This window comes from Hyperoodon ampullatus, assembly GCF_949752795.1.
Source record: "Hyperoodon ampullatus genome assembly, chromosome: 19".
Taxonomy (NCBI): Eukaryota; Metazoa; Chordata; class Mammalia; order Artiodactyla; family Ziphiidae; genus Hyperoodon; species Hyperoodon ampullatus.
Window position 1 is genome coordinate 52,594,626 of NC_136932.1, and position 20,700 is coordinate 52,615,325.

The window sequence follows — 20,700 nt, forward strand, 5'->3', positions numbered from 1 at the left end:
CAAGATCAGAATTACATCAAAATATTAACTACACTAATCTATCCTAGAAAATAATGAGTCAAATGAAATCAATGCTTTGATTCTAAAAATTTTAAACTGCTTTGAGTTATTTTTCCTTATCCAAAATAGCCTGTCTTGGAATTTATCATAGGAAACCCTTAGAAGGATTTTAAGAAAGATGGCAGAAGAGCCACATACAGTCTAATGATTACTTCCTTAGCTTTGCAGCTAATCACTTTGTTTAGAAATCCCATCATTTAACAAGATTTTGCTGCAACTACAGAATACAGATCCTCCATTCTATGAGTGTGCCTACCCACTACAACTAAATTCAAACTTCAAAACTATCTGCCCAGATCTATACTTCCATTTTACTTAAAATGTACTATTTCCTCTCTAGCAAATAACTTTGTACTCTGCAAGATGAAACATACTCATAAATTCTCTCCCTTTCCCAAATACACACAAAAGTTGAAGTCTATCTACTATCCTGCCTGTCTTGGAGAGATGCCTGAAATAAGTTACAAGCTCATTTTATATAAATGCTGGAACTGTTCCAGAACTGAGCTTGATGGGGTTCACTCATCCTTTGAGATTATTGTATGAGACACTATACAGACATCTTTTCATGAGAAAATACGAGAGATTAAAGACAGAAGTACTTAGTTCCTTATAGTACTTTAAAACTTACACAGTGTTATATGTACCAATCAATATTCACATGCTAATAGTACTCTTCCTCACTTAAAATAAACCTAGGTCTGTAAATAATAGGATAAATGAAGTTCACCATCATCACTAAAAGCATTTATAAAATTTCTATTTGTGCTTAATACTGTGCTAGAGTTTACACACAAAAAAGTGTTAACTACAATGAAACTGAAATTTGAAACTATCATTATGGATTTTACAATTTAAAATTAAGATCATTCTTGTAAAACTATTATTCAATACTTTAATTATTCTAGCCAGTGATGATTCTTAAAAGATAGTCCAAAGGACAGAGACTCTTGAAATAATTTTGGGTGAAATGAAATTTACGAAATATTCACATAAAAATGACGCTCCAGGGAGTTCCACTTCCACCTTAGATGTAGAAAGCCTGAGTGTCACTCCTAACCTAAAAACAAGAAAAAGTCATTTAACTATCATATTACATTTCTTGAGCATATCGGAGAACTGAGTTAACAGGGCAACCTGTATCTGACATTTCAAGAAAGATAGAGTCCTCCAAGACAACAGCAGGAAGAGGCAGCTACCATGCAAGCGAGTAAGAAAAAAATCAGCTAAAATTTTAACAAAGTGCCACTAATCTATTTCCTGTCTCCATAGATTTGGCTATTCTGGCCATTTCATACAAATAGAATAAAAAAATACATGGTGTTTTGTATTTGGCTTCTTTGACTTAGAATGTTTTGAAGGTTCATCCATGCACGTATCAGATAACTTCATTCCTTTTTTATTAACAATATTCCATTCTATAGATTAGATATACCACATTTTGTTCTATTGATGGACATTTGACTTGTACATTGAAAACTATAAAACACTGCTGAAAGAAATTAAAAATCTAAATCAATGGAACGGCATTCTAATCTTGTGAGTCAGAAGACTTAAATATTGTTAAAATGGCAATACTCCCCAAATCAATCTACTGATTCAATGCAACCCCTATCAAAATCTCAGCTGCTTCTTTTGCAGAAATTGAAAAACTGATACAAAAATTCATATGTAAATGCAAGGGACCCAGAATAGACACAACAACTTGAAAAATTAGAAAGATGGGGAAATGACACTTTCTGATTTCAACACTTACTATAAACCTAGAGTAATCAAGACAATATAATACTGATGCAAGGATAGACACAGAAAGCAATGGAATAGAATTGAGAATCCAGAAGTAAAACCTTATGCTTATGATCAGTTGATTTTCAACAACAGTGATAAGACGATTCAATGGGAAAGAATAATCTTTTCAACAAACAGTTGCTCGGACTATAACAGAGAAGAATAAACCTGACTCCATATTGATTCTATTCCTTTAGCTCTAACCTTTGCGCTCTGTTGCCTGTGCTTAGTCATGCAGGCTTTGCATCTTTCATAAAAGAATGTTGCCTATAGCCTAAAATATACAAGATAGCCCATTCTCAAGGCTCTGACCTTTTAAAGGTATAACACTTTTTCATTCATATAGAGATAAAAAGTTGCAGAACAGAGAATAACATTTGCCTTGCAGGAGGTCTAGGAACATTGTGATCAGACCTCCGTGGACAGCGGCAAGAACAAAGGCACCAAGAAGTCTGCAACAACCAGGCCACACCCTCTCCCCTTTTACTATAAAAGAAGCCTGAATTCTAACTCAGGGAAGATGGTTCTTTGGAACACTAGTCCACCATCTTCTTGGTCTGCTGGCTTTCGGAATAAAGTCGTTATTCCTTGCCCCCACAAAACGTCTCTCAATTTATTGACCTGTCATGTGGCGAGCAGTAGGAGCTTGGACTCGGTAACAGGATGACTAAAGAACTATTTCCAAAAGAATGAAGTTGGACTCATCACACCATACACAAAAATTAGCACAAGATGGATGAGACCTAAAGGTAAGGGCTAAAATCCTTAGAGGGAAACAGAAGAGTAAATCTTTGTGACCTTGGGTTAGGCAGTGGTTTCCTAGACACAACACCAGAAACACAAGTCATAAAAGGAAAAACAGGTAAACTGCACTTCATCAAAATTTTAAAGTTCTGTGTTTCAAAGAACACCATCAAGAGAGTGATGGGACAATATATTTGCAAATCATGTATCTTATAAGGGACTGGGACCTAGAATATATAAAGAACTCTTACATCTCAAGCATAAGAAGACAACCCAATTAAAAAATGGACAAGGACCTGAACGGACATCTGTTTATAGGTATGTAGATGTACACAAGTAAATCTTTATACATGATCCAAAGAGATAAATCAGATATTCTGACCTAAGTTTTCCAGCACCATGAATTTACAGAGACTGACAGTTTTGACTTTAAGGAAGAAGCTGAGGGAAAGAAAGGCTCAAGTTAGTATACATTTGAATTTGGAAGCATCTTGTTTTAAATACTATGGATTCAGTTTAAATCCCTTCCTCTAATGGGCAACTTACATTATCTCATTAAATTGCTAGTTATATCCTAAAATGAAAAATTCTGAATTCCAAATTTTTATATTATACTAGCACTTAAGACAAATAAATTAAAAGAAAATAGGAAGATGAATTCATACAGAAAAAGAGAACCCAATAAATAGTATCAGGAAAAAAACTAATCCTGTCATAAATCCAAAATAATGACAGAGCAAGAAAGTACATAATTTTACACAAGAATACATGTAACAGAATTAATGCAACATATATCCCCACCAAAAAAAAAAAGATTAAAACACGCAAAAAAACAATAAATGTAATTTCTATATTATGTAAACCATAAGATTCAAAAGCACACAGCACGGGTTAGAAATATCAACTGTCACTAATTAGGAATGGTGAATCAAGGATTTGTGAAATACACCAAGCTTAAAATTCTTATTATAATTTTCACTGTTTTATTAATTCTATTCTCATTTCACCTTTCGAATGACATAATACATATCTGTGTATATACCTATAAAATAGTGAACTTAATGTTAGAAAGGGGATATTTATATCAACTTAGCTCATTTTATCTCTACCTAAAAATTTTTAGTAGAATTTAAATAAGCCTTTACAAATTCCAATAAGCTAGTGTTTCATGTACAACATTTAATTTTACAGAACTAATTTAATTAGGTTTTACTATATGGAAAGGTTTTAAATTCAAAATTTATAAAAATACTCCCAACATAAAAATTATATCTCAGAGTGATGAAGTTTATAAGAATAAGAAGCTAGTCATATAAATGGTCCCATGATAATAATCAGTGGCTATTAAGGCTCAGAAGTACACAGAAGCAGAATTGCAGCTCTGCAGTACTCCCATTTGGCCTCTAAGAACACAGCCATATTGACATCTAAAACAAGATCTGTTAACCTACTCAGCAAGAAAAATAACTGTAGGGAAGATTAAATCTGTCAAGACCAGGAGAACCCTCAAGAATTCAGGCTGGTAGTAACTATCCCAAAGGAAAACCTAGAACATAAAGATTACCTCAGCAACTTTTGGAGGCACTCCATCCCCAAGCACTTCTCTGATGAAGCAGTGCTGGCCCATGTAATATGAGAGTCCACAGGTCCTCTTGAAGGCATCTTTCAGTCGTTTCAGCTCTACATCTGTAACTGAAATTCAGAAAGAGAAGATGCGTAAGAAACTAGAGGAGAAAAGTCATCTCTCAAAATCTTTACATTTTTTCAACCCAATTCCTAATAAAAATTGGCAAATATTATTTCTCTTTCCAAATAAGTCAAATAAATCCAAAGATATTTTTCATAATTCTAATATTTTCAAATCTAATCTAGAAAATAAATACGCAAATTCCTGACCCACTATTTTCAAATGACAGAACATTAAATTATACATACAAATTTTAGGCAGGGGTAAGGAAGAAGTAACAAGTACTTCAAATTAGCAAGTAAGCTAAATGGCCTTAGATGCTGGCATTAATATGTTTTTAGCAGCAATGCACTCATTGCCTCTGGGATAAAAATTATATTATTTCTACTCTTTGAGCATGTATCTATCCATGCAGAAGACACCCCCTAAGTTTAGTTTAGACCGTGTCATCATCTACAAAGAAAGTAACCTATAAATAGATGATTTTAATAAACTATAATTTTTAGACATCCACTCTCAAAAAAAATTACTGAGCCATTACTTTACTTTAGGCATTGAAGCCTTTTTTTCCACTGAATAGAACAATCTCTGTTTACAAGGACAGAAAAATAAATACCCTTTAGTATTATGTGGTCAGTACAATCATCACTATGGAGGCACAGAATTAGTACCTTTATCCCATGCTAGAGAAGAAAGACAAAGACTTCTGGACAGAGAGGATGATTACTTAAACTTTTAAAGACTAACCCAGGCAAAATGGACAAGGGCATGCCAAGCAGACATAATAGTTTGTTTCCAAGTATAATGCATAGAGCATGATGTATAGATCGTACGGAGAATTGTATGTTACGAGAACAAAATGAATAAGGCAGGGAGTAGAAAGTGATAAACCGAAAGCAGTCATTGACCAATTCAGAGAAATTTGGTTCTGTCATAATAAGGAAGGGATTCTGTCCGACACAATTCAGATAAAAACTCCAGGCAGACAGGAAACAAGACACAGTCAGATAAAATTCAGATAGTTTACCAGTTCTATAGAGAATGGGACAAATGTGGAAGCAAAAGATAGACTGCTACTAAGAGGAGAAAAGGAGGAGCTAAATCTGGGAAATATTTAGAAGGAAAAGTCAGTAGAATCTGAAGCTTGACTAAAAGTAGAAGCAATCTAGAATAACACTCAGGATTCTATCCTGGGAAACTTGAAGGATGGTCTTAGCACGTAGAAAGGGAATGTACGAAAAAGAGTAAGTGAGGAAGTTGGGACTTCCCTGGTGGTCCAGTGGCTAAGACTCCACACTCCCAATGCAGGGGGTCCAGGTTCAATCCCTAGTCAGGGAACTAGATTAGAGCCCACAAGCCGCAACTAAGGGTTTGGATGCCACAACTAAAGATTCTGCATGCCGCAATGAAGATCCCGCACGCGGCAACAAACATCCTGCGTGCCGCAACTAACACCCAGCAGAGCCAAATAAATAAATTTTAAATATTTTTTAAAAAATAGTGAGGAAGAAAAAAAAAGATAAATTCTGATAAGGACATACTGAAAATGAGGAACCTTGGGGAGATCCATTGGGTTTTTACAATTATGAGTGTAAAGCTTAGGAGAGGTTTGATGAGAGTCATCAACCTATAGGTGGCAATTAAAGCCATGAATGAAGAGCACAAATGAGACAGAGACAAAACTGGGAGAAACCAAAGCTTACAGTACCTGTGGAGAAAGAAAATATACTCAAACAAGATCGACAAGGAATAGTTAGAACAGGAAAAACAAGAGTGTAGTCTCCAAAGGACAAGAAAAAGGGCTGGTCTACAGTCTCAAGTAAGGCAGAAAGGGCCAGCAAGATAAAGACTAAAGAGTGCCCTGGCACATAGATTATCATTCAATGAAAGTCTGTGGTAGGGAGGGAAAGTTCATGAGTTCAACAACCTGTAGGGCAATGATAAAACAATAAGAACTAATACTTGAATAAGTAGCTAGAGAAAAGTATGAATACTAGATGCTTAATTCATTAAAAAAAGAATTCATAATATTAATAGCCCCAAGTTACTAATTTTTTTTCCTTTTTAGAATACAAAAGTGAGAAACAGAACAAAGCTCATTTTATAAATTACAATAAAAAGAAGAAATTACTTCAGCTACCGGAATACCTATTTCTTCAATATGCCTAATTTTCATTAATGGTTTTACTAACAAATTAGGATGCTCATAGTCTAGTGGAGGAGACAAGAAAAATCAACCATTGTGATATAAAATGATAATTTCATACACTGTTGGTTACAGATATTTGAAGGACTGTTTGGTAATATGTTAAAAAAATAGCAACCAGATGACTAATGAATTTATTCCCTTATAACAGGAGAAAATGTACATATAAGTTTTTTAAAGCATTTGTAAAAGCAAACAATGTCCATCAGCAGAAGACAGATTGAATAAGTTATTGTATATGCACAAAAGAAACTATCAGACACTAAAATACTGCCAGAGATCCATATTTACTGAAAATAAATAGTATTTTTATTCAAAATAAACAAGCTAACAATTAGTTCATCTGTAGATAAGGAATACATAAAAGTGTTCATTGTACAAGTGAAACTTTGAAAACTTTAAAAATAAAGATTCAGGCAAGGGCTTCCCTGGTGGCGCAGTGGTTGAGAGTCCGCCTGCCAATGCAGGCGATACGGGTTCGTGCCCCGGTCTGGGAAGATCCCACATGCCGCGGAGCGGCTGGGCCCGTGAGCCATGGCCGCTGAGCCTGCGCGTCCGGAGCCTGTGCTCCGCAACGGAAGAGGCCACAACAGTGAGAGGCCCGCGTACCAAAAAAAAAAAAAAAAGATTCAGGCAAGACGGAAGACAAAAGAGAATCAAGCCTAGTAAAATTTTAGGGTAGGAAAACATAATATTAATGCAGTTATTTTAGTTTTAGAAAGAAAAAGCAATTTCTGGAAAAAATAGAAAACTGAACACGTGTGGTTTTTCTATCTCCTCTCTCTCCAAAGACTTCACTAAAATTACAGCAAGAATAAAAAAGGACATAAGCTCACAAGGACAAAGAGAATAGGAGAAAAAAGAACTGAGGATCTAAGAGGCAGTCAATTTTTTCTGGGGAACATTAGTGTCTGGAGGAGTGACTGACCTGAGCAGATAAAATAAAATTGAAACGTAAGCACCAGCAGTTGAGAAATGTGAACAAGAAAGTGAACTAACTTACTCTGTCTAGAGCACCCAAAAAAGACTCGAATTCATTGTACCAGTTACCACAAAAAAAAAAAAGGGTGAGGGTAAAAGGTGGGATTGAAGAGAAATTGGTTGAAAGTTATATGAGAAGTGCTTAGACTCTTGGGTCCCTTGCAGCACAACACAGTCACGCACCAATCTACCATCTACCCACCCCCGCACATCACTTTTAGATGTAGATATATATCAAAAACCAGAGATACGTTCTCTGGAGACACTGACACAGAAAGCCTCCATACATGGAAACACCAGATTTAGCTGAGAGCTATAGGAAGGACAATGAGGTATGAAAAAAGGTGAAGATTAAGTGAGCATTTGCACCCAGCTGTCCTCCCTTGCCCTATTCTCATATATATATCACCTGGCAGAATCAATGAGGATTCTTCTCGGAAGAAAGTAAATGATTCTAGAACAAAGCCCTACTGTTACTGACATGGGGTGAGGGGACTGTCTCCGTTCCCCCTTTAGAAATGGCTGGGTTCCCAAAAGGAAAATCCACACGTCAACAAGCGATATACTCAAACATGTAAGTCTTCCCGTCCATCTTTTAATGCATCACTCTTTAAAATAAAAAGGCAGTTTGGCAGTTATTATAAAGTTAAGCATATACTTACGTTATGACCCAATAATTCCACTCTTTGCTATTCACCCAAGAAATACTGTACAGGAACATACAAAGGAGCTTTATTAACAACAGCAAAAACACTAGAAACAACAACCCCTTGATCCTTGAACAGATGAATAAATGTGGTATATCCATACAATGGAATAGTATTCTGCAATAAAAATGAAGAAGCCACTGATTCATGCACCAACATAAGTGGATCTCAAAAACTATGCTGAGCAAAATAAGCCAGAAACAAAAGAACATATACCATACGACTGCATTATATAAAAGACTTAAAGAGGCAAAACTAGCTGTGATGTCAAAGACAGTGGTTGACAGGTGGTGAAGTGGGGAGTATGTGGCTGGAATTGTAGGGAACAGACACTGCAAAGAGATAGGAGGGAACCCTTCTGAGCTGATGGAAATGTCTTATATATTTGATTGGGGTGGTGGCTACAAAAGTGAATATGATTGTCAAAACTTACTAAACTGAATACTTAAAATCTGTGCATTTTATTGTATGTAAATTATATATCAATAGAGTAGACTGAAAAAATGAATGAACTGACAAGGAACACCAAAAATTGAGGAAGATTCCAAAAAGAAAGGTACCAAAACAAACAAATGGGAGAAACGGGAGGGGTGAACAGAAATAATGAAGAAAGAAGAAAAAAATATGAAAACCTCCAAATATTCTCAGAAAAGGAGAAAAAGAAAATTGCATCCAAATAAGAATAGGGTAACTATAAAAATATAACAAGGAAAAAGTACAATCTCTCCTGTACCTTTTCCAGAAAGCTACAGGAGAATGTCCTACAACAAAATGAGGGGGTAAACAAAGGAAAGAAAAGGGATCCAGGAAACACTGACTGTAGCATGAGAGAGGTAAAGGGAATTTCTAGGATGATTATGATATGATATCCCAGCAGGACAGCTATGCATAAGCCTAGAGAACAAGACTAGATTAGAAATGAAGGACTCCAGAATAAAAAAGGAAAGCATGACAGTAAACTAATACATTTGGACAGTAAACTAATATATTTGACCACAATGGGAATAGCTTAAAGAGGTATTTCACCTTCAAAAAATAAATCTCAAGGGCTGGTTTTACTTTAGGTTTTTCTTAATCTAAGGAACTGTAGAAACATTTCAAGTCCACCTATAACACCGTCGTAAGAGTCAAGAAACTGGGCTTCCCTGGTGGCGCAGTGGTTGGGAGTCCGCCTGCCAATGCAGGGGACACGGATTCGTGCCCCGGTCCGGGAGGATCCCACATGCCGCGGAGCGGCTGGGCCCGTGAGCCACGGACGCTGGGCCTGCGCGTCTGGAGCCTGTGCTCCGCAGCGGGAGAGGCCACGGCAGCGGGAGAGGCCACGGCAGTGAGAGGCCCGCGTACCGCAAAAAAAAAAAAAAAAAAGTCAAGAAACTAACCAGAATCTTATTGAAAACTACAGAAACAGAACTAAAATCCTTCCTCAAACAGGAAGTAAGTGTGAATGAAAGACAAGGGAACACCCAAGGCAAAGAACCAACGGAGAAAGTTTTCTTTTCTCATATCAAAATAGATTTTCAAGAGAATTTAACACAAATCTCATCCAACAAAAAAGCCTTGGTGACTTCAAGACATGTCAGTTTTCAAAATATTCCATTAGTGAGAATTAGCAACTCACAATCAATTACCAAGATATGGTAAGAAAAAGAAAGTACTTGATAATCACGTAATGATTATAGCACAAAAGTAAAAGCAATTACACAGAAAGGGCAAATACTGAAACAGAGATAAAACAAAGATTATGGTCCCCACCACAGAAACAGAATCCTTCCAGTAAGACGCTCCTGAAATGCAATCAATCAATCAACAAATCATTAATTAATTAAAGGCTACTGTGCCCTTACTGATCATAGGCCCAAACACTGTGCTAGGCCATGAGGAACACAAAACTAATAAGACCTCCAAGTCTGCTTTCAAGGAACTCACAGCCAAGAGACTGGCTCATGAATAAACAATGACAATATAGTAAACATAAAAGACACAGTTGTGCACAGAGGAAGAACATCTAAAAAGGGGGAAGAGTGCTCTAAAACTACATTACTAAGCACAAGTTAGAGCAAAACAGATTGCTAGGTGCATCTAGTGATTTGCATATATACTCTCTATAAAGATCTCCTTGTGAATTCTTTTTACATTTGATCATCTATAGCATGACATTCTCAAGACCTATTTGATCTATAATAAACCTAATATAGCAACTTATCAGCATAAACAACCTAATCACCAGTTTTTAAGAGAAAATGGTAGTCTTCCAAGCTAAGTAAGATTTACAGGTTATATCAGCTGATATAACTGTGACTAACATGGCTGATTTGAGTTAATTGTAGCCACGAATTTGTGCTTCCTGGACACCTTCTCATCCAAGACTTTCCCACCCTTTCTCATCACTTGGCTTTCGGAGCAGGGTGAAAGGCAACAGTGTACTGTGGTGAGCTAAGGCGAGGACACTGAATTCACTCCAGGCAGTCTATGTCTCGCTGAAGGACTACATATTCAGGGCCGTGGGCACTGACAAGAAACCTGTGTTTCTTTAATACTCTCTGCTATTTCTGAACCACATTTCATCTGATCCTTTACCATCACTATCAATAAATATTGTCCAAATAAATGAAAATATATGTGTAATTCCAACTCAAAAGGCCAGAAACATAAGGCATCTCCCTTACACTTGACTATTCTCCGACCTCACACTGGGAAGAAAAGCTGTATATGAATAAAAATATTCTGTAGCTCCTCTGCGCTGGAACACAAGTTCAAGCATAAAAGGCATTACTGGTGGTAGTAAAGACTGGTGATGCAAACCTCAAAAACGGAAATACCTACAGGGAGCCGGAGGATAATATAAATGATGAAGTGGGCCAGGTGGGGTCTGTGGAACCCTAGAGAGCACATACTCCTCCTACAGCTTGAAGCTGCTACTAAGTTCCAGGCCTATGCTGCAATGTGGCAATGAGGAAACCAGGAATATGAATTTTTTGTGAAATCTCTCCACATTAAAAGTGTTAGCAGCTAATATTAAAAAAAAATTAATCAACGTGCAGTCTAAATATGGCCCACCAGCTGCCAAGTTTGGCAACCTCTGGCCAAATGGTTAAGGACACAAACAAAATATATATATGTTCGGATCCAACACGGTCACTTACATATATATATATGTATAAAACAAAGACACAAAAATAATGGTTGCCCAATAATGACAGTCTGTGGGCAGGAGGAGATTTCTAGCAGTAATGAGAGCAGCCCCTGTTTACTTTCTACTCCTAACTCTGGAGGAACGTTGTGAAAATGAGGACTGGAGAAAGGAGGTAAAAGTCCAACAAACAACAACAAATTTTTCTTCCCCTATCCTTTTTCCTCCTTACCTATAGACTAATGTTACCATCCAAGCAGATCCAGCTGCCACCTAACACTGGAACAAAGGGGAGGAAAGGAAAAGAGAGCAAGCAGAAGAGGAAGGCAATTTCTGTAGGTTTGACAGACAAGCATACAGAAAGTATTGTCATTAATTGTAAAGAACGTACCCAAGTCAACCCTTAGTACCTTCGGGGCATTGGTTCCAGGACCAGCAAACCCACCCCACCCCCATCCCATACCAAAATCCACAGATGATCAAAGTCCCTTATATAGGGCTTCCCTGGTGGCGCAGTGGTTGGGAGTCCGCCTGTCGATGCAGGGGACATGGGTTATGGGTTCGTGCCCCGGTCCGGGAAGATCCCACATGCCGTGGAGAGGCTGGGCCTGTGAGCCATGGCCGCCGAGCCTGCGCATCCGGAGCCTGTGCTCCGCAACGGGAGAGGCCACAACAGTGAGAGGCCCGCGTACTACAAAAAAAAAAAAAAGTCCCTTATATAAAATGGTGTAGTATTTGCATGTAACCTACAAAAGTCCTCCTCTATACTTTAAATCATCTCTATATTCCTTATAATACCTAATCAGTGTAAATACTAGGTACCAATAAATTGCTGTCAATACAATGTAAATGCTACATAAATAGTTGTCTGTGTGTAGCAGGGGTGGCAAATTGAAGTTTTGCTTTTTGGAACTTTCTGGATTTTTTTCCCCCCAATATTTCCGATCCACACTTGGTTGAATCCACAGATGAGGAACCTGTGGATACAGAGGGCCAACTGCATTGGATTTGACCATGAGTGCTGTCTTACTCAAAGCCAGGTTAGTCACATAAGCATGAGTATTCATAAGCACTTTTAATTAAAAGGTTATTAACATTCCCCAAAATTATGGACAAAATAAAACCTTCCTTTGTAAAACAAATTTTGCTATCAACATCACATAAAAGAAGCAAGTCAGGAGCCATATGGTCTGAATAGGTCAAAGGTTCAATCTGATAATTCTGCTGCATGCACTGGCTATAGGTTGGGCTAAATATTATATTTACTCGAAGCATGGGTACATTCATTTGCTATATTTATTATATTTATCTATAAAAGCTCCTAATCATATTTGAACTAAAGTCACATTTTATGAAGACTACGTTGTATCAGATTAAAGAATGGAGCTCATATTCTATATTTAACCCAAAGATCAAACACAAGACTAGTTTAGAGTTCAGTAAATCCAAGACTTCTCTAGAGGGTATTTTTAAATTTATTTTAAAAATACAAACAAGAGCAGAAAAAACAGGGACTTCCCTGTAGATCCAGTGGTTAAGACTCCGCACTTCCAATGCAGGGGGCGCAGGTTCAATCCCTGGTTGGGGAACTAGGATCCCACTTGCCCCGCAGGCACAGCCAAAAAAAAAAAAAAAGAGCAGAAAAAACATTTTACGGCTGTCTAGCAGCTTCTAGTTACATAGTAATCCAAGCATATTCTGAATGGCCCCTGCAACTACATGAAATATCATGAAAACTGAAAAGAACTATGTATTTCACCTAATTATATACAGGTATCCCCCACTTTTCAAAAGTTCACTTTATGCCTCTTCGCTTTTATGAGAAACCTATGTTAGCACCTGTTTTCGCTAATCAAAAGAAATCTAAAGAGGATTTTTGCTTTTACAAAAAAAGGCGAAAATAGCTTTTAGTATTTGCTTTGCAGAGAGCTAATATAGAGGCATCACGCACCCCAAGCAGCAAGAGTGGCATTGCCAAGCTCCTTCCCTGGGAACTACACTAGCATCTCAGCATCAAGCTGCCATAGCTCTGAACTATGTCTGTGAGCATTTATGTTTTATCTCAATTTATTTTGTACATTGTTAGCAAGATGTGTCCTAAGGTGACTGCCTCTTTGCTTTATGCCATTTCAGCTTACAAGAGGTTTCACAGGAATGCTCTACTTTCGGAAAATAGGGAAAACCTGTATACAATAGTAGGCAATAGTGTGTTGGGTGCTATGGGGGATACAAAAATAAACTATGGTCCTTGGATTTAAAAGCTTAAAATCTGTCAACAAATATTTGAGTGTTTACCACAGGCCAGGTGGGCACTGTGTTATATCTTTTTTTTTTTTTTTTTTTTTTTTTTTGCGGTACGTGGGCCTCGCACTGCTGCGGCCTCTCCCGTTGTGGAGCACAGGCTCCAGACGCGCAGGCTCAGCGGCCATGGCTCACGGGCCCAGCCGCTCCGCGGCATGTGGGATCTTCCCGGACCGGGGCACGAACCCGTGTCCCCTGCATCGGCAGGCCGACTCCCAACCACTGCGCCACCAGGGAAGCCCTGTGTTATATCTTTATTCTATTAGTTGTTAATCCTGGAATCAACTGAGGGGCATTTAAAGAATTCTGATGCCCAGGCTCCATCCCAAACCAATACACTGAAGTCTCTGGAAGTAGGACCCAGGGATTCAAATGTTTGCTAAATAAATGAATACATAAGTAACATACCAATAACACAAAGTAGACTGTAATAAATAGCCTAAAGAGTATAAACAAGTGATACTGAAGTACAGAAGAAAAGATTACAAGGGAGGAATCTAGGAAAGTTTCATAAAAGGGGGTCAGTTCCCATACTAGAAAGTTAAGAATGAGTACAAGACAGGGAGACAGGAGAACATGTCAAGTATCAGGAAGGGAGTGAGCAATGACACAGAAGTCAGAAGATGTTAGGAATATTTAGAGGACAGTTTGAGAGGCCGGAATGTAAAGTGTAGGGACTGCAAAACAGAAAAGTATGGGAAGAGAAGTGGAAGGAATATCTAGGGTGATAAATATGCTAATGAGTTTTTACTTTTTCAGGAGTTATTCTGGTAAGAGTGTGAAAGAAGTATATAATAAGGTGTAAATTTTTTAAATTAGGAATGCAAATCTAGAAGCTAATGAAAAACTAAATCTAAGACTTCTATTAAGTGCTCAGTGTTCATAGAGACACAACATGTTCCACACTGAAAAAGTTTACAATTTGAAAAAGAAAGCCAGAGAGACATACATCAGCCCTCCTAAAAATCCATCCCTCCTCATTTTATCTCATTTTCTGATAACAGGGAAGAAGGAGGAAGGGCCACTCGGCCTCGGTTTAAGGTCTCCAGTATTACGGAAAGATGTCTACCAAAATGCCCATCATTCGCTCCCTGGCCAAAGAAAGAAATGATGCAGGGAACAGAAAGAGAACAAGATTGAGGAAAAGAAGGCAAATAGAACAAGAAAGTTAACAAAGTGAAAACAGAAAGATTAGAGAGAAAATATTAGACAAAGAGGCACAGGAAATCAACATACATTCCACTGGTATCCCAAATTTTAAAAGCTGAAATAACAAGACTGTCACTTCTGCTGCAGTCATAAACCTGCCCAGGTTCAAGAGGAGCAACCACAGATTCTAATGTGTCAAAGTCACATTGTAACCAGCTTGTGGGATGGGAGATATTTGTCATAGCTATCTTTTGAAAATATAATCTGCCATAAACATGAATACTAAGTATTACATGTGTACTGGGTTTTCTTTTCTCCATAGGCATGTAAAGAATTTCACATCTTATACTACTCTTCTAAATATTTACAAATCTCTGTAACACAAGTTAGATACGTTAAGTACTAAAGAAAATGGTACTTCCATCAAAAGTGTTACTAAAGAAGTTGGCCCTAAAATAGTCAACCATACAACTCTCCTTCAGGAATACTAAACCATTACCTCTAGCCGAAGAGAGCTAAACTGAAGATTTAAACTCTCAACCCCATTGGGAGCGATCAAAATCCCATCTGTACTACATCTAAGGGCAGCATTTCAGAAATTAGGAGTAACCTAGCCTTAGAGAAAAAAAGGGGATGCGGGGAGAGAAGACTGTGATCTATTTCTTCACAAAAAACTTCGGTATCTAAAATCTGCAGAAAGAAGGGTGGCGGGGGGAAGGAAGGAAGGGAGGGAGGGAAAATATATTCCAAGTCAAAAGGATAAAAAAAATTAGGTTAGCTTTACTTCCTGATCTGAGGTTCTAAGACCATTGACAGCCTTCCTTCCTGAAAGTTTAAATGAATATTTTCTCTTTTCTCATAGTCAACTTGACTTGTATAATGAAGTACAACTTAGCAAGGCAATGGACACAATGTCCTTGGGAAAGAAAATCAAAGATGAAACAGACCTAGTTTGTTATAACTGTTAGTTTGTTATAACTGTTTTAAAAGAGGAGGGGGAAGTATAATCTGCCAAAAAAAAATTCATTTACAAAAATTCATTTACAAAGCAGAGCTATCAACACTAATTATGTTTCACCTTGTTTTAAGCAATAAGTATGTTCAAATCATTCAACCAGGGATTTCAGAACTTTCTCTAATTCCATCATTTTAATGTTATAGTCCACATACCCTATATATTCATTATCTGTAGTTCTTAGAGGCAGTTCCTAATTGCATGTGGCCTACAAGAATAACATTCCACCTAGCTGTTATTAAATTGTACTTTTAGATGATTTTTTTCAACAATCACTTATCAAATGTCTACTATGTGTCAGGCACAGTCAAAATGAATAAGATATAGTCCCTGCATTCTAATACTTCAAAATTCAGTAGGGAAAAAAGGCACAACCAAAATAACTGCTATGCCAGATAGGAAATGTTAAAGAGGAGGTATTAAAATGGAGTCCCCAAATAGCGAGTGATTAATTGTCCCAGCTGGTAATTAAGAAAGGCTTCCAAGAGATGTTGACCCTTGCAGGATAGGAGTTCACCTGGCCAAAAAGGGCAGAAGTGTAATCCATGTAAGGAAAACATATATAAAAGAATAAAGTAGCAAGGATAATCAGGGGATTGCAGGTAGTCTGATATAAATGAAGTACAGGGTACAAGAAACAGAGCCTCAGGAAATGAGGTTGGAATGATAACTGGCAGATAAACAGAATCCTTTTTTCGAGGTGATAATGTTCCCAGGTGAAAGACTATACTTTCCAGCTTCCCTTGCTATGGAACTAGAAATAGCCAATGAAATGTAATAGAAATTGCTCCAAGAAGACACCTTAAAAGCTCCAGATAGCTAGCTATGTCCTTTTGCTATTATCTCTTCTTCCCACCTGGATCTCAAGATGGGATGGCTGCCTCTCCAGAAGCCATTTTACACTATAAGTGAACTTGAAGTTAAAAACCATACACTAAAGATGGTGAAGTCAAAGAGACAGAAAAAGCTTAATGACCACAGAACTGCCATAAAACCTCTGGATATTCTATCTCCAGATTTATGTATGAGAAAAATAAAGAACTATATCTCACATATTTTCTGTTTAATATTCATCCAAACTTAATCCTAGATAGATAGAGGTATCAGATGCAACTGCATGGAATGACACTCTAAGCTATTCCTGAGTTTTTTTTTGTTTTTTTTTTTTTTTTTTTTTTTTTTTTTTTTTTTTTTTTTTTTTTGCAGTGTGCAGGCCTCTCACTGTTGTGGCCTCTCCCGTTGTGGAGCACAGGCTCCGGAGGCGCAGGCTCAGCGGCCATGGCTCACGGGCCCAGCCGCTCCGCGGCATGTGGGATCTTCCCAGACCGGGGCACGAACCCGTGTCCCCTGCATCGGCAGGCGGACTTTCAACCACTGCGCCACCAGGGAAGCCCCTATTCCTGAGTTTTAAACAAAGAAATTACAATCAGATTTACGTTCACACTCATATTAATGTGTTTAAAAGACTGGGAAAAGACCAGATAAGCAGCATAAAGAGCAGTTGAGAGGCTACTGTGTTAGTTCAGACAAGAGTTAAGGACTTAAACTATAAAAGGGAGGTAAGGTAAGACAGATTCAAGAGATATGAGAGTTGACTGAACAGAGTTCAATGAATAATTAGCTGTGAAAAAAACAAGAAAGAAAAAAGGATCTATGGTGATTTCTAGATGTCTGCTTGGTTCTAAGTTATACTCAGACTTGATGAAGACCAAGTCTATAGAAAAACTTGAATATTTCACATTGTACAGCTGACCTTTGAACAGCGTGGGTTTAAACTACTCAGGTACACTTATACGTCGATTTTTTTCCAATAGTAAACACAGAGGACTACGCCATCCGAGGTTGGTTGAATCCTCAGATGCGGAACCACAGATATGGAGGAATCTTGTATACAGAAGGCCGATTGTAAGTCATACACAGATTTTCAACTATGGGTCAGCACCCAGAACTCCTAAGTTATTCAAAGGTCAACTGTATTTACATTTCTGTTATGGACTAAATGAACGTCACTAACAAAATGTCACTAACAAAATATGCTGAAGCCCTGACCCCCAGTGTGGCTGCATTTGGAGTTAAGAAGTAACTACTATTAAATGAGATTATAAGGGTGGGGCCATTGGATTAGTGTCCACCTAAGAAGAAACACCAGAGAGCTTGCACTCACCACCTCTCCCCCAGCTCCCCACATACACACAGAAGGCCATGTGAGGAGCCAGAGAGAAGGCAGCCATCTGCAAGCCAAGAGAGTCCCCATCAGAAACCAAATCCTGCCAGAACCCTGATCTTAGACTTTCCAGCCTCCAGAACTGTGAGAAAATAAATTTCTGTTGTTTAAGCCACCCAGTCTGTGATATTTGTTATGGTAGCCCAAGCTGATTAATACAGAATTTGGTATTGAGAAGTGAGCTGCTGCTATAACAAATGCCTAAAAATGTGGCAGCAGCTTTCGAACTGGGTAATGGGTAGAGGCTGGGGGAGTTTTGAGGTACTTGATAGAAAAGGCTTAGACTGCTGTTAAGGAACTGTTGGCAAAAATATGGACATCAAAGGCAGTTCTGGGGAGAGTTCAGAAAGAGGAGGGCTATGGAGAGAGTCTTTGTCATCTTAAAGAATACAGCATGAACAGAATGTAGGTTAGGAATATGAATGCTTAAGGCCATTCTGGTGAGACTGAAACCAAGTCCCCCTAAAACCAAGTTCCCCTGCAGAGTTTATGATTAACCTCTCTATCCAAAACTTTATTCCCTTTCTTGTCCCACCCCTTTCCCCTCAGGATTGAGGAATATCAAAGAAAAGGGGGGACTGAAACCAAGTGGGACCCTGCAGAGCCTTCCTGGGTACTAGCCCCTCTGTGTCCCCCGCTTGTTTGGCCAAAGAGCAGACTCAAGCAGTTAATGATTAGAGAAGTGGAAAATGCAGAAACAAAGGAAAGCAGTCAAGCAAGAGAAGTAATAATAGCTTGAACAATGGAGTCACAGGACTAAGTCACTGAAGGGATACAGATAACAGTCTGACGTGTATCTTTGAGTTGTTCTCCCGAAACTAAGACCCTCAACCCAGTGGAGGATGGTAACTACAAGCTGACCACAAGCATGACCACAAGCACATAGACCCTAAACTGGTTGGAACCAGAAAGTTGATGATTAAGATTCCTGAACATTACTACCAACCAATCAGAAAAATGTCCACTAGCTGATCATGTACTCTGTGACCCTCATCCCTAATGCTGCCTTTTAAAACCCCTGCCTGAAAGCCACAGGGGAGTTGAGGTTTTTTGATCATTAGCTGCCCACTCTCCTTGCTTGGTGACCTACAAATAAAGGCCATACTTTCTTTCACCACAGCCCGGTGTCAGTAGATTGGCTTTACTGCATGGTGGGCAAGTGAACCCAAGTTCGGTTGGGTAAAAAGATCTTAGGGACTTCCCTCGTGGCGCAGTGGTTAAGAATCCGCCTGCCAACACAGGGGACGCAGGTTTGAGCCCTGGTCTGGGAAGATCCCACACACCCCAGAGCAACTAAGCCCTTGCACCACAACTACTGAGCCTGTGCTCTAGAGCCCGTGAGCCACAACTACTGAGCCTGTGTGCCACAATTACTGAAGCCTGCGCACCTAGAGCTGGTACTCCGCAACAAGAGAAGCCACCGCAGTGAGAAGCCTGCGCACCGCAACGAAGAGTAGCACCCACTTGCCGCAGCAAAGACCCAACACAGCCAAAAATAAATAAAAAATTAAAAAAAAAAAAAAAGATCTCAGACAGAAATGAGGAACAAAAAACTGGAGGAGAGGTGATCCTTGCTAAAAAGTGACAAAGAACTTGGCTGAACTGTTGTCATGTTCTAGTGTTCTGTAGAATACAGAACTTTCAAGTGATGAAACTGGATATTTGGGTGAAGAGATTTCTAAGCAAAGTGTTGAAGACTTGTTTTTCTCTTGTTTTTAGTAAAATGTGAGGAAAGAGATAAATTGAAGGAATTGTTAAACAAAAAGGACCCGGAACTTGAAGGTTTGGAAAATTCTCAGCCTATCCATACTGCTGCAAAAAATGATAAAGGCTTGATCTGAAGAGAACACTAACAATAGATGTGGCTAACATCTATTTGATAAGGAGGTGAACCACAAACTTAATCAACCACTTCAGCAGAAGCCAGGAATAAAGACGGGATTATAGGAGCAGAAACACTGCTAGCTGGGACTAAAAGGAATAGAAAACAAATGGGACAGAATGAAAGAAGGCTGTCTGGGATTCTACAGGAGGGAACAATAGTTACCAGCTACAAACAGGCATCATCCTTCAAGAAAAGGCGATTCTGAGAGGGCAGGACTGCCACTCCCACCACCCGTCCAGGGGGTAGTGCTGTCTCTTCCTCATCTTCAAAAGGTGCAGCCTCCTTGGTTTGCGGGTGGGGGACCAAGATGCCACCACCCAGTGCCTCAAGAGCAAGGCCATGGCCCAGGGGCTGGGGGCAAGGCTTCCCCACAGAGCCTTGGGGGTGACGCTGCTTCCCCAATGCACCTGGAGGGCAGTGCATGAAACCAAAGACGATTATTCAAGTCTTAACATCTAATGAAGGGAGTTCCCTGGTAGCGCAGTAGTTAAGACTCTGTGCTCCCAATTCAGGCGGCCCGGGTTCAATGCCTGGTCAGGGAACTAGATCCCACATGCATGCTGCAACTAAGAGTTCACATGCCACAACTAAGAAGCCCACGCGCCGCAACTAAGGAGCTGGCAAGCCACAACCAAGAGGCCCACCTGCCACGACTAAGACCCAGTGCAACCAAATAAATAAATAAATATTAAAAACAAAATCTAATGGAATTTGCCTTTGTAAATTTCAGACTTGCTTGAGAACTGTCACTCCTTTCTTCTTTCGACTTCTCCCTTTTGGAATGAGAATGTATATCCTATTCTGTCCCAGCATTGCATTTTTG

The 20,700-nt window shown here is 38.8% G+C and overlaps 1 protein-coding gene across 1 annotated transcript in view; it reads right to left on the reverse strand.

The window, feature by feature from the left end:
• The window catches only part of USP32 (ubiquitin specific peptidase 32), a gene marked incomplete at its 5' end in the record, with an annotated part of 208,328 nt that overhangs the window by 139,125 nt on the left and 48,503 nt on the right, over nt 1-20,700 (reverse strand). Inside the window, one exon of the mRNA XM_079726437.1 lies at nt 4,157-4,284. Within this exon, the coding sequence (XP_079582563.1) occupies nt 4,157-4,284 (128 nt within the window). The remainder of the gene's footprint in view (nt 1-4,156; nt 4,285-20,700) is intronic.